Source organism: Bos indicus, chromosome 9, assembly GCF_029378745.1.
Source record: "Bos indicus isolate NIAB-ARS_2022 breed Sahiwal x Tharparkar chromosome 9, NIAB-ARS_B.indTharparkar_mat_pri_1.0, whole genome shotgun sequence".
Taxonomy (NCBI): Eukaryota; Metazoa; Chordata; class Mammalia; order Artiodactyla; family Bovidae; genus Bos; species Bos indicus.
This window is the reverse complement of record NC_091768.1, coordinates 22,296,090-22,314,674: the sequence shown is the minus strand read 5'-3', so window position 1 is coordinate 22,314,674 and position 18,585 is coordinate 22,296,090. Positions and strand designations below refer to the sequence as shown.

Here is an 18,585-nt window from a genome sequence, read left to right as displayed (position 1 = left end):
TAATGACACTACAATATGGCTTCAAGGAATTGTAGGTGTATCTATAGCAGTAAGACAAACTGGTGCAATTTCTATCCACAGTATATTCTTTCATAGTCAGCTTTATACAAACAACTTAAGTACAAATGAGGTATTTGATATGTTTGATAAATAATGCAAAGAATAATTGTTTTAGGTAATATAAAAGATATTTTAAAAGATAGCTAATATAAAGGTATTTCTCATTTACTACATATCTTGATTCCTATTTTAGGATCTTTTCAAGTTTAAAATTCTGTGATTTTTCATTCTCTGTGTTACATGAATTACCTCACATCCTTAGAAGGAAGCATAGGTACATTGATGGGAAGATATTTAAATGGATAGACAATCATGGAACTAGTGATTTTCCAAATACCTAAAGGTTTATGGAAAAAGCAGACATTTGGTTTGTTTTAAACGATGTTATTGTTAGCACATGTGTTAGAGTCATAGCATTTCAGAGTTGGAAGAGACATTAGTAATGAACTAATTTATGCCCCTTCCTTTAAACTTGAAGCAAGGTCAGAAAACGTTTACGTGATTTCAGGTAGTAACAGAAGTAAAATTTTTTTTCTTGATTTCCCTTTGGTATTCTTCCTGCTATAGTACTCTTTCTGTAGCCAAAGCAAATAATGATTGAAAGGTTAAATTTAATGGCCAAAAAAAAGACCTATTCTTGAAGAAATTTTGAGTTTGAGGCTAATTTCATCAAGGATAGTTGTGTGAACGCTTAATTTTTGTGTTGATCCTTAAAGTTAGAAGACATTATTTATTAGATTAATTTATATTTGAATTTTGGGAACATTCCACTAGTAAATTATACACTTTCTTATAAAAAGAGTAGAGTTTACTTATTTTTGTCTTCCTTTTTTATCTTTATGGGGGAAAATATTCTGAGTCACTTCTTAAATTAGATACCAAATAACAATCTTCCTTATAATTAATATGTAATTGAAATGAATAAAACTTGTTTTAAAACCTCCATTTCAGTTTTTTTACTTCATTAAATTATTTGGTTCTTTAAATGTAATTCATGTGTTTAATGTATATGTGTTTAAATGTTTAAAAACTTTTTACCTTTTAGGATTGTTAAAGTCTGGTAAGACCAATTCTGTGGAGTCTCTTCCAGAACTGTTGACATCAGACTCTGAAGGAAGCTATGCAGGAGTGGGTAGTCCTAGAGATTTACAGTCTCCTGACTTCACAACAGGATTTCATTCAGATAAGTCTGAGGTTTGTCTTTGTTTTTTAATGCACTATTTTCTTCAAATTCTAGTCTAGAGACAGTTTAGTCTCTCATTGTTTTTACTCTAAAGTGAAAGTCGCTCAGTTGTGTTCAACTCTGCTACCCCATGGACGATACAGTCCATGGAATTCTGCAGGCCAGAATACTGGAGTGGGTAACTGTTCCCTTCTCCAGAGGATCTTCCAGCCCAGGGATTGAATCCGGATCTACCGCATTGTAGGCAGATTCTTTACCAGCTGAGCCACCAGGTAAACCCAAGAACACTGGAGTGGATAACCTATCCCTTCTCCAGCAGATCTTCCTGACCCAGGAATTGAAACGGGGTCTCCTGCATTGCCGGCGGATTCTTTACCAGCTGAGCTACTAAGAACCCAGCTTTTTTTTACTGGGCTTTTTAACAAGTGTTTTACTCTAAGACACTCCTCTAACTGGTTTATAAAATATATATATATATAAAAAATTAGTGACATAATACCTGTAGTATTAATTTTCTCAAATTTGCCTAATGTTTCTACTCTTAAAGATTTTAATGGCAGTGTTGAGCTCTTTATGATGTTATATTTCTAATCTTTCTATATTAAATATAATATTGATGTAAAGTATAACAATACTGTATAGGCAGTTGAAATATATGTGTATATGTAGTTGCTCAGTCGTGTCTGACTCTTTGCAACCCCATAGACTGTAGCCCACCAGGCTCCTTTGTTCATGGAATTTTCCAGGCAAGAATACTGGAGTGGGTTGCCATTTCCTACTCCAGAGATCTTCCTGATGCAGGAATTGAACCCATGTCTCTTGTGTCTCCTGCGTTAGCAGGCACATTCCTTACCAGTAGCACCACCTGTATATTCATGGCTGGATTACTTGAAATTTATTTTGTGGAATGTCAGTTAACACCAGCTAAAAACTAAGGAAAATGATTTTAAAAATGAGCTGAATTACAATTACAATTTAGTATCTTTTCTCCATGATATTTAAGAACAATGCAATCTGAAATAGAGTTCTTCTAGTCTAGCATAATTGACACCAAGCTGCTGAATTCCTAGTCGGGTCAACTCTGGGGAGGCCATATTTTAGACATCTCTTAACATTTTATTCCATAGTTGTTAATCTGTAGGGAATGAAAACCTCTAACTTACCAGATATTTTTTTCTAACCTCTGTGCTTTCACAAAACATATCAGAATATCTAGAAATTTGTGAGACCTCAGAAAATGTACCCTTTATTAAGAGTCTTCTAGGCCTCAAGGATTGATACAAAACAAATTTTTATTAAATTTTTTTATGTAGAGTAAAAGTTTGGGGGCAATTCATATTACACTAAGGTTGGTCTGGAAGACAGTTGAGGTTTAAATGAAGGTTGAAGTGCCTTTCTAGCAGTAATAGAAGAATCTATCCTGGCAGTGGAAATAACTATTTCAATAACTTCCTTGACCTCTTTTAATAGCAATAGTTTTAGCATCCCTTTTGAAGTGACAATATTATTTGGCTTTCATTTTATTCAGAGTCCTTTAAGTATATTCAGAGTGAATTGTGTGACATTTATACGAAACTTTAATTTTTTTTCTTCTTCAAATCATGGACATTAATTTTAAAGTTACTGCTTCATATCTTATTTGAACCACTTATATTTATTAACATTTTTCCTTAATGCTCATGTAAATAGGGCTTTAATATGCAGATTTATTTCCCTAAAAATTACTCCCAAAGCTTCCAGTAATTAGGTTATAGCCACTGAGGATTTGAAAACTGATCAAGATACTAACCTATAGAAGAAGTGAATTAAAAGTGCTAGATGATTATTGTCATAAAATTTTATTCTTTAATATAGTTTAACCAGTATTTACTGAGTACCAACTGTGTGTAAACTGCTATGCTAGGGGTACCTGTTATTACTCAATTAAAAAAAAATTTTTTTTTTCCTCCAGGGGAAAATTAAATCGTATGTTAATGGTACACCTCCTGCATATTTTAGGGAAGATTTAAAACCATGGGAAAAATCACCAGTACTTAAAATAACTGCTCCACAGCCCATTCCCAGTAACAGAATTGATACTACAAGCTCTTCCAATTGGGTGTCTGGCTCTTTCAGGTAGGATTTTTATTTTGTTCTGTACTGTACTTGTTAGTCAGCAAAATATCGTTCATTTTTAGTCAAATGAAAATTTTTAATGGAGCTCATCTAAAAACATTAATATAAATTTCTAATATAGAGAAAATGATCTAACTGCATACAAATTACTAATCAGCTAAAATAGGCTTTTTTTCCAGACAAAATATAGTTGCCTTTGTAGTGTCATTAATGAATACTAGTAAATCCTCCGTAACAAAGACATACATGCACACAGTGCCTTGATATCACCATTTTTTTTCTAATGAATAGTGTATATTAGTAAAAACACCCACTCAGGAAGACCATTTTGTCTTTTATAGGCTTACTTTATCTTTTCTTTAGCACATTAAAGGATATTTAAGGTCTCATAAAATGTGTTGTTATTCACGGTTATTGTCAGAAGATACTCATTTAATGTTATACTGTAGTGTTAATTTGCCTATATATTCTATCCATAATTTTATTTAGAAAGTGCAGTTTTTAAAACTGAAGGAGTAAATATAATTAAAATACAGTATTCTTTCAAAATGCTTATTGAGGTTGTTCTTCATCTTTATTACCTAGTATGGTTTATTATAGGCCTAAAACTGTTAATTGCCTTACTAGTTATACTATCATCTGGACCATTTGTGTAAATATTTTGAAATATGCTCTATTGCACAGTTGGAATAAAGATTATGATGTCCTGGTTTATGATGGTTCATGGTCTAAAGATAGTCAGAAAGTAGTTGCAAATTTTTTTGCCTAAGTAAACATACTTGTGGGAACACTTGGAAGCATCTTCTAATCATTAATGTTAGACTTACTTGTTAAACATGTATCACTTAACATTTGACTTTAGATACATTTTAATTATTACTTATGTATGTATATATAAAAGTAGCTTTCATTTATGAATTTGACCACAGCTGACAAAATGGACCTAAACTGTCCTCTCATTAATAATCTTATATATAATTTACAGTTTCAGTAATATTTGGGTAGTAATGAGCGGGTTGTAAAGTAACTTTTATATGTCTTTTAGTCCTGTCAGCCCTCCTGTCATGGATCTCAGAACCATCATGCAAATTGAAGAAAGCAGACAAAAATGTGGAACTACACCAAAGACAAATTTGGGGTTGGTTACAAAATCATAAAAAGGAGAGAACATGTTGTATTATAGTTTTGCCCTAAAGAATTAGAAAGACCTACTGGACCTTTCCTGTTATTTTTCTGCATTTGATGTTAAAGTTAGTTCTAAGCTCTTTTCTATTAATAGGTAATTTAACCTCCATAACATTATTTCTTAAGTATGTGCTAAAGATTGAGTTGGGTTGATAGTCCAGCTCTTGTGGAATACAATATTATATGCCAGAAATTGGCCTCTAAAATAATCAGTATAGGCTATTTCTGATACAAGTATGATGCACACTATTGCAAGGGCTCATTGTAGCTATTACTTTATCCTTGGTAGTATAAACTGATTTTATATATATACATATGGTCACTGTTGAAACTTGTGGTCATTTTGATCTACTAATAGTAAAATTTCATCAAATAAACACAAAGCAATATAATTACCTGTATTCTTAAGCAGAAATTTCTAGCAAAATTAGTTTTTATGGAATTAAACTTTCTCAGAAGCAGTAAAACTGATTGGTTTAATTTAATTTCTAGAAAAATGATTTCTCATGGAGTTAAACTTTCTCAGAAGCAACGAAAAATGATTGCATTGACTACCAAAGATAATAATTCAGGAATGAATAACATGGAAACAGCTTTAAGTGCGCCTTCAAAAATCCCCAAGCCAGCGAATGCATGGTATGCTCTAATTTTTATTAAAATAAGCTTTGTACATTAGCTTTTAAGGTGGTTCTTGGCTTTGGGTTTTTTTTTCCCCTCCTGTTTTTTCAAATATTTTGTTTCCCCTTTGCTTTTATGTTATGAATCAGACCTTGGGAAATACTTTATTTTTTTGTTTGTTTTGACAAGTATATCATGATTTTCAAATTTTTTTCATATGTGTAGATAAAATTTCTTCTTGGTATTTTAATGTTTATTGCTAAAGTAATTTGAGAGCATTATTTTTTCATTGTTTTATAAAAATAATATATATCATGGAGAAGTTTGATAAATCTCTTCTAGCACCCTAATTTCTTTGCACATTCCCTGTATGTATCATGTTATTGTAGCTTGTCATTGTCACTTTTAAGCAGGGCTGTTTACTTAACAATATGTTATATAGTTTTCTCCATTAGAATTTAACCATAAATGCAGCATTAATAGGAATCATTTCCAAAGAGTTCAGATGGCAATTTTGAGATATGTAAAATAGATTGTACTTCCTGCTTCCCTTGCATCCTCCTTTTTTGGTAACTAATATCATAATAGACTTTAAAAAAAAAAAGTCTATTTTTGGCTGCACTGGTCCTCCTCGGTATGCACGGGCATTCTCTGGTTGTGGCATGTGGGCTCAGTGGTTGTGGCCTGCAGACTCCAGGGTGTGCAGGCTCAGTAGTTGTGGTACTTGGGCCCCGCTGCTCTGTGGCATGTGGAGTCTTCCTGGACCAGGGATCAAATCTATGTCCATGGGATTGGTAGGCAGATCCCCAGCCTCCATACCACCAGGAAAGTCTACTAATAGAATATGTGGAAACCAGTTTTAGAGGAAAAATACATGGAAATATGAAGGGCAGGAAAAAACCCTGTTGCTGTCCCAAGCATAGAAGAGGGTACTAGAGATTACCCTTGACTGGGGGGAGGGGAGGGGCGTGGGGAGATCCTTTCATTGCTTCTAATGCCACTTTTTTCCTATTTGTAAGAAGAAATATTTTTTCCCAATTAAAATGCAAATTATTTTGAAGAGAGTGGCAACTCATTTTGATTGCCATCAGGAAGACTACATGTCAGAACCACTAGTAAATATAAAACTTGATCACAGAAAAAAAAAGACATGAGAAAACCCAAGTGAAAAAGAAAAGAGTAAAACTTGAGGGAATGGGTTTAATAGAATGTTTCGATTCATTGGTATTTGTTGTGTAGCTTCTACATGCAAGGCATGTTCTAGTTTCTGATAAGGCAATATACAAAAGTGATTTGATCACTGCCTCTGTTAGGTTTATGGAGTAGATGGTAACAATAACCCTGTATACGAGACAGCAAAAGGGACACTGATGTATAGAACAGTCTTTTGGACTCTGTGGGAGAGGGAGAGGGTGGGATGATTTGGGAGAATGGCATTGAAACATGTATAATATCATATATGAAACGAGTCGCCAGTCCAGGTTCGATGCACGATACTGGATGCTTGGGGCTGGTGCACTGGGACGACCCAGAGGGATGGTATGGGGAGGGAGGAGGGAGGAGGGTTCAGGATGGGGAACACAGGTATACCTGTGGTGGATTCATTTTGATATTTGGCAAAACCAATACAATATTGTAAAGTTAAAAAAAAAAAACAGAGTTACTGTTTTTCCTAAACAAAAGTATGGAAAGACCAGGAAAAAAAAAACTTCTTAAATTAGTTCTCAAGATACTAAACATATTGCAATTTGAGCCAGTTAACTAAGCACATGTGGAAGCTTTCTGCTGTCGTGTCAGTCATATCTGATTCTGTGACCCCACAGACCAAAGCCCACCAAGCTCCTCTGTCCGTGGGATTCTCCAGGCAAGAATCCTGGAGTGGGTTGCCATTCCCTTTCCAGGGGATCTTCCCAACCCAGGGATGAAACCTGTGTCTCTTATGTTTCCTGCATTGGCAGGCGGGTTCTTTACAACTAGTGCCACCTAGGAAGCCTGAGGAAGCTTTGGGCTTAGTAAATACAATTTCAGCCATGCCATAAACCAGTTTCCTTATTAAAAAACAAAAAGTAAATGAACAGAAAGAGGAACAAAACAGTGATCACTCAAGTTGGGAAATCCAACTAATAGACTTAATCCAACTCTTGTTTAGAGCCTATTTCAAACACCAGAGTTCATTCCAACCCCAATAAAGAAATTCTCTTTTGACTGGTTAAGATTCACAACAGAACCATTGTATGATTGTAGTTCCTTTTTTACGCTTTTATTTTTTCCCTGGAATAACTAATAAATAATAATAATTCCCTTACTGGGAAACATCCCAGATTACTTATGACTTTTGTTTTTTATTGGAAACATTTTCATTTAGAACTCTTGAGTTCTCTGGTCTGAACTAGGCCTTTTTCAGGCATGCTTAATACCATGATCTTGAGACTTCTCTTAATTGTCATCCTGGGGATTTCCTTTGCTTCCCTCCAGTATTTGATCCCCAGTTTCTTAGAGGCTGTGTTTTTTTATTTCTTGGCTTACTCTTTGATTGAGGTAGCACACTCCACATCAAAACCGGTAGTTTTCTGATAAAGAAAGTATAGGATGTACATTTTTGGAGCTCTTATAACTTTGAATTTGTTTTTATTCTCACCACCCTTGACTGATAGGTGGGAACAGAATTCTGAGTTGGAAATCATTCGTAGAGTTCCTTTTTCTTATTTCTGTTGGGAAGTCTAATGCCATTCCAATTCCTAACTCTTAATATGTTACCAGTTTCTTTCCCCACTTCCCCCTTTTTATCTCTGGTGTTCTTAAATTTCATAGTGAAGTGCCTTGATGTGGGTTTTTTTTTGTTTTTTTTTTTTTGATACATTATACTGGCTACTTGGTGGGCTCTTTTATTAATTGTGAAAAGCTTGTCTAGGAACATCCAAGTCTAGGAACAACTTGTATACTATTTGATACTTTCTTCCTTACTATTTTCTCTAGAAATCATATTAGAAAAAAAAGGAATAGATTTGTTTTTCTGAGGATGTCTCTTGTAAATGTTGGTCTTTGTTTTTCTGAGGATATCTCTTGTAAATGTTGGTCTAAATAAAGTTGGTAGAATTTAAAGTTTGCTCAGCTTTGAAAAAAGTAGAAAATTAATACAAAATTAGCATTTTAATTTGATTTGATTTACAGATTGTATATATGGAATATATTCATTGCTATAGTGATTTTTTCCAACTACTTCTCAAAGGGACATCTTCATCTCCTGATGAATCATCTAATGTGATTTTTCTTAATTATTAAAGGATGTTTTTATTGTTTTTTTATCTTAATAACGGGCTTCCCTGGTAACTCAGCAGTAAAGAATCCACCTCCAATATAGGAGGTGTGGGTTTTGACCCCTGGGTTGGGAAAATCCCCTGGAGGAGGAAATTGCAACCCACTCCAGTATTCTTGCCTGGGAAATTCCAAGAACAGAGGAGCTTGGCGGGCTACATACAGTCCATGGGGTTGTAAAAGAGTCAGACACAACTTAGCAACTAAACAACAACTTCTTAATAATAAGCTTAATGTGCAATTAATTAGCAAATCACAAATTAGCCCTTTAAGTCTACCGGTTGTGGTAGGGAATTTACTTAGTTTGTTCACCCATTCATTCACCTAGTCTGTATGATGACTTCCAGTATGTAACAGTACTCCTGCTGCATGCAATTAGGTGTGACAGTGTTAAATATGAAAAATAACTGGTTTTTGCATTACAATGAAATTCTAACCAGTTGACTTTTAAATCTGTTGTGAAAACACCAAGTGTATATGGGAGTTGATCACTTTTCATTATCCTTTATTTTACTTGGAGAAATAAAACTACATTTCTTACCAGCCATCTTGAGTGAAAGAATGCACGATCTTTGTGGCCTGGCTGTATGAATGTAACTTCTTCCAAATTCCATTTTGAGCTAACCTATAAACTAAGTTCAGTTGCTTAACTTTTTAGCTAGAAATTTTGCTCATTAAAGCACAATTTTTAGAGCTTCCTTAGTTGAGAAAAAAAATGTCGATTAATTTTTTATGTGGGTACAAATGCTTCTTAAGTTTTTCTGTCTGCTAAAATGGAAAAGAGCCAGAGCCTTTGAGTTAGGAAAGTAAAATTGTGGGAAATCAGACATCAGACACTGTTTCAAATTATGGCATGATCAGTGGAAAGAATAATAGAATTCATTTAAAGAAGTCTGCATAAGACATTTTATAAGTGACCACTATGCATGATTAATAAACATGCAAATATAAGATATCTTGTAAGTAAGCATTGCTACCTACACTTATTCTTAAGGAGATGGTATAAAATAGCTATGAAAGAAAGAATTTTTTTTAGGGTGTACATTATTTATTACATCTAGAAGTTTGCAAATTACCACTAAGGTGAATCTGACGTCTTGTGGTTTTTACACAGATGATGGTGAAGTTTTTGTATTTAGAGACATGAATTACTTACAAAAGACATTCATCAGATTTTTTTGGCAGAGTATTTGCCAGCAGTGTTCCCCGTGACTAATAATACAAAGTACTTTATAGCATAGTTGTGTTGTTTGCCAGTAGAAACTTTCAGGTATGTGTACTTTGGGGAGGAGAAGAGAGTTGGTAAGGAAATGGGGTGTGGTTCTTTGTGTTTAATTTTTTAACGTTCTGCCCATGTATGTCCTTTGAAGAAAATTTTGTGATAAAGTCAAAGTCAGGTAAGTTCCTTTTGAAGAAATATCTTTAACATGAATGCCTTGGTAGGTCATATTTCTGATAAATCGGTAAAGAAAATCTCTTTCTTATGATTAAAGGACTTTGCATAGGGTGAATGATTTTCTGTGAACATAGTAGTACAGTGATTAAGCCTGGTAATCAGGAGTCAGCCTTGCCTGAACTTTAAAATGTGGATCTGTTGCCTAGCAGTGTGAATTCAGATTAAGTCTTTAATCTGACTTTCCAGTCTTTCTCTGTCAGAACAATTTTTTTTTAAATTTTATTTTATTTTTAAACTTTACATAATTGTATTAGTTTTGCCAAATATCAAAATGAATCCATCACAGGTGTACATGTGCTCCCCATCCTGAACCCTCCTCCCTCCCCATACCATCCCTCTGGGTCGTCCCAGTGCACTAGCCCCAAGCATCCAGTATCGTGCATTGAACCTGGACTGGCATCTCGTTTCATACATGATACTTTACATGTTTCAATGCCATTGTCCCAAATCTTCCCACCCTCTCCCTCTCCCACAGAGTCCATAAGATCAGAACAATTTTTTAATCTTTCTCTGTTTTCTTGTTCATAAATAGACTAAAAACAGGACCTATTTCACAGGGGTATTGTGAAGAGTAAACAGAGTTAATGAAACACATTTAGAACAGCACCTTAAGCATTATATAAGTATTAACCATTAGTGTATAAATAAAATGTAATTTTATTTGTAATATTTTCACATGATTGATTTCTTTAGCATGTATTGAGTTATTGGTGAGTTTTTTCCTTAGAAAAACCTTATGTGAGGCAGTCCTATTTAATTATTGAGCAGATAGAAATTTGATAGAAGGTTTCAGCTGATTTTGTTATGAATAGATGCTTATTAGCTCATACCAACAAAACTAAGTGTGAATCATCATTTTCCTTCCATCTTTGGCACTTTATAAGGAGTATTATTTTGATTCTTTTTGAAGCCGGTGATAGACTAGATGGCCAAGCATGAGTTTTGTGATCATTAAGAACTGGGTTTGGATCCCAGTTCTGCTTATCTCTGGTGATTTGAGGGTCATTCAAATGCCTCAGCTTTGGTTGTGCTCTTTTAAATTTAGGTTGTGATGAAAATACTTAAAGGATTATTGTTGTAAAGATTAAATGAAATGATGCATATAAAAGTGTTTTGGTGGTTAGGCCAGAATCAGATATATATTAATTATTCACATAAGAACGTTTCATGCAAAGATGGGCATAATAAAGGACAGATAATGGTATGGGCCTAAGAGAAGCAGAAGATATAAGAAGAGGTGGTAAGAATACACAGAGGAACTATAGAAAAAAGATCTTCATGACCCAGATAACCACGATGCTGTGATCACTCACCAAGAGCCAGACATCCTGGAATGTGAAGTCAAGTGGGCCTTAGGAAGCATCGCTATGAACAAAGCTAGTGGAGGTGATGGAATTCCAGTTCAGCTATTTCAAATCCTAAAAGATGATGCTGTGAAAGTGCTGCACTCAATATGCCAGCAAATTTGGAAATTTCAGCAGTGGCTACAGTACTGGAAAAGTTCAGTTTTCATTCCAATCCCAAAGAAAGGCAATGCCAAAGAATGTTCAAACTACCACATAATTGCAGTCATTTCACATGCTAGCAAAGTAATGGTCAAAATTCTTCAAGCCAGGCTTCAAAAGTACGTGAACCATGAACTTCCAGATGTTCAAGATGGATTTAGAAAAGGCAGAGGAACCAGATACCAAATTGCCAACATCCGTTGGATCATTGAAAAAGCAAGAGAGTTCCAGAAAAACATCTACTTCTGCTTTATTGACCATGCCAAAGCCTTTGTGTAGATCACGACAAACTGGAAAATTCTGAAAGAGATGGAAATACCAGACCACCTTACCCACCTCCTGAGAAATCTGTATGCAGGTCAAGAAGCAACAGTTAGAACCGGACATGGAACAACAGACTGGTTCCAGATTGGGAAAGGAGTATGTCAAGGCTGTATATTGTCACCCTGTTTATTTAACTTATATGCAGAGAACATCATGCGAAATGCCAGGCTAGATGAAGCACAAGCTGTAATCAAAATTGCCGGGAGAAATATCAATAACCTCAGATACGCAGATGACACCACCCTTATGGCAGAAAGTGAAGAGGAATGGAAGAGCCTCTTGAAAGTGAAAGAGGAGGGTGAAAAAGCTGGCTTAAAACTCAACATTCAGAAAACTAAAATCATGGCATCTGGTCCCATCACTTCATGGGGAAACAGTGGAAACAGAGACTTTATTTTCTTGGGCTCCAAAATCACTGCAGATGGTGACTGCAGCCATGAAATTAAAAGATGCTTGCTCCTTGGAAAAAAAGCTATGACCAACCTAGACAGCATATTAAAAAGCAGAGACATTACTTTGCCGACTAAGATCTGTCTAGTCAGAGCTATGTTTTTTCCAGTGGTCATGTATGGATGTGAGAGTGAGAGTTCATAAAGAAAGCTGAGTACTGAAGAATTGATGCTTTTGAAGTGTGGTGTTGGAGAAGACTCTTGAGTCCCTTGGACTGCAAGGAGATCCAGCCAGTCCATCCTAAAGGAAATCAGTCTTGAATATTTATTGGAAAGACTGATGCTGAAGCTGAAACTCCAATACTTTGGCCACCTGATTCAAAGAACTGACTCATTTGAAAATACCCTGATGCTGGGAAGGATTGAAGGCAGGAGGAGAAGGGGATGACAGAGGATGAGATGGTTGGATGATATCACTGACTCAATAAATATGAGTTTGAGTAAGCTCCGGGAGTTGGTGATGGACAGGGAAGCCTGGTGTGCTATAGTCCATGGGGTCGAAAAGAGTTGGACATGCCTGAGCGACTAAACTGAATCCCTGAATTCAGATAAGATAATAGATTTTAGAAGGCTTTGCTGATCTTTTATGGGGAACCCCAAATAGTTTATGAATTTAGTCTGGTGTGGATTTTATGGTTTCTTCAAAGTATAAATTTAGTTTTGGGAGGAATTAACTGGTTAGCATTTGTATTCACTTTGTTTTCTGAGGAAATAAAATAGATGAAATTAATATCCGACTCAAATTTTTTATATTGTTATTTATAATATTGACTTAAGGATTTCTGAAAATGATGTTCAGGATTAATAGCAAAAAAGTTACATTTCTGGATTAATTTTTCTAAATCAGACTTTAGGAAGGAAGGATATTATGCCTGTTAATTGACTATATTTCTTCATATCAGAATTTGTGTTCTCATTGTCTTGTTTTCTTTAAGCAAATTTTGTTAAATGCTGTGAAAACTGTGGATAGTAACATACTTACATAGCATTTCTGTGTATCAGGTACTGTTAAATATTTTACCATAAATTAACATTCAATCCACATAGCAACCTTTATAAGGAGGGAGATGGTAGTAGTATCTCCATGTCTTTGACTAAGGTTACAAACATTTTTTGTTTTGATGTAGATGTTTCCTTAGTTTAGCTTTTGTGATTAAGTGTCTCTTTGTATGTGGGTAAGGTACAGGGCAAGGTTTTTGTTTATTTCCCCATGCAGATACCTAGTTGTTCCAGCAGAACTTACTGAAAAGATCATCCTTGCTCTATTTTATTACTTGGCAGTTTTGGTGGAACTCAGTTGACCATGTGTGTGTGGGTCTAGTTCTGGACTCTACTCAGTTCCATGTGACTTACATACACGTGTTTATGCCCATATAGACTGACTTGTTGATGATAACTTTTTATAAATATTAAAATCAGATAGTGCAGTTTCTCTGATTTTGTTCTTTTTATTCAGAATTATTTTTTTCTATTTTTAATTTTGACCACATTTATATAAATCTTAGATTTGGCTTGTCCAAAGAAAAAAAGTTCTTTGTCAGATGTATGTTTTACAGATATTTTTTATTTTCTTAATGATATCTTCTAATGAGCAGAAGTTTTTGATTTGGTTAAGTCTAATTTATCATTCCTTGATTTGATGGTTATTGCTGCTTATGTCCAAAGAAACCTTTGCTTGCCACCAAGTTACAAAGATAATCTGTTTTCTTTTGGGGCATTTAACTTTTATGTTAAGTCTGTAATTCAATTTTCTTCCAGGACATTTAGCTTTTACATTAGGTCTGTAATTCATCTTGAAATAATTTGGGGGGTATGGTGTGAAATAAAGGTCTTTTTATTTTCTTCTATAAAAAAACACTTTTCCCACTTGTTTGCTTTGGCAATTCCATTATTGAAAGTAAAGTAACTATCACATGGGGTCTGTTACTGAGTTCTCTAATCTGTTCCATTGATCTGTTAATAATTATGTCAATACCACACTGTCTTGATTACAGTAACTTGTTTTATCTTCTTCCAGTTTTGTATTTCTTTTTTAAGACAGCATTGGCTAATCTAGGTTTTTGTATTCTCATATAAATTTTAGAATCAATTTGTTAGTTTCTACAATAAAAAGCTGGTGGGATTAATTCAGTTTTTTAGATGCAGGTCTATACAAATTTTCTATTTTATTTTTTGTTATCTTTGATAAGGTATGTCCATTTCTTATAAATTGTCAAATTTATTTGCATAGTTATTTATAATATTTCTTTATTGTCCTTTGAAATTGTTATCTTGTATTATCTATTGCTTTGTAACCAATTGCCTTAAACAGTAGCTTAAAACAACCAGTGTTTATGGTCCTTTGGGTCAGGAATCCATTATGGCTTAGCTTGGTTAATGCTTTTTTTAATGTAATTAAGTGGGGGGACCCCCCCCCCCCCCATCACATTAAAGATGTCTCTCTTTTGACTTTCATTTCTGGTAAATAACCAGGTGTTTTCATACTGTGTTGGATTTCTGCAGCTGCTTTTAAGATTTCTTTTTTGATCTCTGGTTTTTAGCAGTTTGCCCACTGTGTGTATAAGTATGTTCTTTTTTACGTTTTTCTTCTTTGGGGTTGGCTAAAATTCTTGAGTCTGTCACATTATGGATTTCACCAGATTTGGAGATGGCCAAATTAAATATTAAATATCCAAATATTCTTTGGATATTTTTATCTGCCCTATCTCCTTTTCTTCTGGGTGTCCAATTACATTTAATATTACTGTAAGTCACCATGGCTGATTTAAATCAATAAAACTTTTTTAATCAGAAGAAAAGATTGAAAACATTTATCTTCAAGTTTAGACTTTTCCAGGCTTGCTGTTTCACCCCTCCAGTGAATTTTGTTGTTGAATATTAAAGTCTTTGAATTTCTGTTTTCTTCTTTTTCATAGACACTTTTCCTCTGCTGAGCTTACTTATTTATTCTTACCATATTTTTTGTTGTTATCTGAAGCATAGTTATAATGCTGTTTTTAAAAGCATTGCTAATTTCAATATCTGGGCTATCACCCATGTTTATCTCCATTGATTATTTTTTCTTATCACAGTTTTGATTAGTCTGTAATTGACAGCAAAAAGCCAACATCACATTGAAAACTGTAATTATATTGCTAAAATTTTTGGTATGTATTCACTTCATTGTCCCCTCACCACTTCCAGCAACAGCCTTTTAAGAAAAATGAGTATTTTTCCATGCTCTTTGTTGTCTTTCTACAGGGCATCTTCTCAACATTCAGTTTCATCCAAGTCATTCCGGGATTTCTTAGTAGAAGAAAAGAAATCTGTTACTGGCCAGAGATCAGGAGATCATGTCAAAAAAGTTTGTTTTAAAGGGATTGAAAATTCCCAGTCTCCAAAAGTTGTAAGGTAATAAACATTTTCCTACCTTTAAATGTTCTTATAGTGGTTCTATGTTCTAAAATAATCTTTAAAAATTTATAAGGCAGGTTTTATACATTCTTTTTACATTCAAAATTAACATGTTTATTTTTAAGATATATTTGGATAGTTGGCTTAAACAATATATATATTTAAAGTATATAATTTGAAGTTTGGCATATATATACCTTTGTGAAACCAGCATCACCAGTTCTTCAGGTTGCTGACTATTAACCACCATTCACAGAAGTTTCTCCATGCCCCTTTACAGTCCTTCCCCATCCTGTCTTGCAGCTCTAATCTGAATTCTGTCATTACGGATTAACTTTTATATTCTGTTGTTTTATTATATCAGTGGAATCAGTCAGCACACGCTTTTAAAAAAATCTCTTTCACTTAGCATACATTTTGAGATGCATCCAAGGTTTTTTGAGCCTGTTTAGGTATTTCCATCTTTTTCTGTAGCTGTTTGTGATACTGGTTGTCAAAGTCCAATGTATTTTGAAAAGATGTTTCATATTATAAATGCCTACATGAAAACCTAGATTAAAAGTGGTATTTTTAAAAAGTTTCCCCACCATGATTAAATTCTCTTTTAATTATTGTTCAAAAGAGAACAAACATTCTTGGGGCATTAGATAGGACAATGTTGGTAGGAAAAACTGTTTCAAGTAGGTTGACTAAATGGAGTTTTCTTTTTTCCCTTATTTCTGCTAATATGACATCTCCTATATATTATACTCCCTAGAATGTTTTAGACAAAATAAAAATGTAATTAAAAATATTAGTTGTGACCAGATTAATAATTTTGTTTTTCATAATGATTAAGCAGTTTTTCACTGTCAGATTCCCCTCCCACCCCAATTCCTTTTTAAAAATCAGATCTTTCATCCAATTATAACATATCAAACAGGTAATATAAACTTCCCTGACCCGAGCGAAGAGGGGTCTAGAACCATACTACTTTACTGTCACCTTACCTGTCCTGTGAGCAGCTCCTGAGGAATGTCAGAGTCTTCTAACAACACTGGAAAGTGCAGGTTTAGATGAACTGTTTAAACATAGTTTTATTGTTTTTGTAACTGGCTTTCTTGTTACAGATATGTATATTTATGACTGTAGTTTTTGAGCCTTTTACTTATAGTACAGAAAATCAGATTAGAAAGGATCTAAAGAAGCCATGATCTGTCTCTAACTTTTCAAATACTTTTGGCAGTGTAATGTTATTTTAAAACAAAAATCTTAAATCGAACTCTAATGTGTAAAACAGATGCACCTTTTTATATAATGTTTACCTATGATTAAGGGAGAATATTAAAGCTATTGTGATAGGCTTATAAATACAAATTGGGTGCAGTGTAAGATGTCTTAATATTAACAAATATTAGCTGATGTGTATCAGACATTATAGTAGATACTGCAGTTACAATGGTGAACAAAATTAACATAGCCCCTGCTCATACAGAAGAGACCAACCTTACACAAAAGTGACAACACATTATGAAGAGGAAGTTTATCAGCCTCGATATTCAATTTATGTCTCATATTTTAATTGTATAGTATTTATTTTCACTGTTGTCCGGTTCCTAAATCATGTCTGACTCTTGCGACCCCATGGCCTGTATGTAGTCTGCCAGGGAGGAATACTGGAGTGGATTGCCACGCTCTCCTCCAGAGGGTCTTCCCGACCCACGGATTGAACCCACATCTCCTGCATTGGCAGCCGGATTCTTTACCACTGAACCACCAGGGAAGCCCATTTATTTCAATTAGGATCTTCTAATAAGTCATTATGGGCTTCCCTGGTGGCTCAGCAGTAAAGAATCTGCCTGCTAATGCAGGAGACATGAGAGACACAGGTTCGATTTATACCTGTACTTGTATCTTAACCCAGTTCCACTAATGAAGGCTTAAATTATTAACTGTCTTTCTTTTTCTTATGGATCAATGTTTTCCTTTTAAGTAGATTCTTCCCATTTGGTTTTGAATATGCACAGGTGTCTCACATGTGGAGTGGCGGGGGGTGGGGGGTGGCGAGGGAAGTCAAATCCCTCACTCAGCCTCCTCACTTTCTTCTAGAATTGTCCTGTTGTTCCCAATTCCCTGCTTCCTTCACAGCCAGATTTCTCAAAAGAGCTGTCATCGCCCACTTCTTTTTATTCTGGCTTCCAGTCCCACAACTAAACTGAAACAGTTCAGGATAAATTCAGAAGTAGCCTCCATATTGCCAACACCATGGGTTTTTTATATGACTCATCATACTTGAAGTTCACTTATAGGTTATCTTTTCATTTCACTTATGTTCTGTGTTGTTTCATGAGTTTCACTGTTCAATTATCTGGCATCTGAGCTTCAGACTTAGGTCTCCATCTGCCTTGTTTGATATTGCCATCCTATTTGAATGTTCAGAAATACCTTAAACTTTTATGTCCCAAACCAAATTGAACATTTTCCTCATAGCCTTCTCATAAAAGCAAAAATACAGCCAAAACACAAACCCAGCCTATTCTTGATTTCCTCAGTAAATGTCATTCACAAGTTTTACATGACCATCGTCCTCAGCTATATCCAGTCTGTCAGGACATGCCAGTTATATCTCTTTAGTATTATATCCATTTGTGTATTAAACTATCTCCACTGCCACTACCCTTATTTAGACTACTTTAATCTTTTACCTGGGCTGTCTGAGTAAGCCTGCTAACAAGTCTTGCCATAGCCTTTTATCCTTCTCTATAGCATATTTGGCTAGTGTTTGTGTATTTTTAAATGCAAATCTTACCTTGCAGGATAAAAGCTAGAATTCTTATATGGCCTTCAAGGCTTGATACAGTCTAGCTCCTGTCAACCTCTTTAGCTTTTAACATGATCTGTGTATTTTAGCCTTGACCTTGTAGTTTCTCAAATGCCAGTTACTTCTTCCCACTTAACTGCCTTTTGACTTGTTGACTTGCTTCTTGCAGTCTCTGTTCAGTC

General features: G+C 34.7%; 1 protein-coding gene across 2 annotated transcripts in view; it reads left to right on the top strand.

Annotated features, from left to right (window-relative positions):
- The window catches only part of IBTK (inhibitor of Bruton tyrosine kinase), a 94,776-nt gene that overhangs the window by 67,086 nt on the left and 9,105 nt on the right, over positions 1-18,585 (top strand). For both annotated transcript variants that reach the window (XM_019967082.2, XM_019967081.2), the window contains exons 22-26: positions 1,106-1,254; positions 3,195-3,358; positions 4,404-4,496; positions 5,036-5,179; positions 15,451-15,600. In XM_019967082.2, the coding sequence (XP_019822641.2) occupies positions 1,106-1,254; positions 3,195-3,358; positions 4,404-4,496; positions 5,036-5,179; positions 15,451-15,600 (700 nt within the window). The remainder of the gene's footprint in view (positions 1-1,105; positions 1,255-3,194; positions 3,359-4,403; positions 4,497-5,035; positions 5,180-15,450; positions 15,601-18,585) is intronic.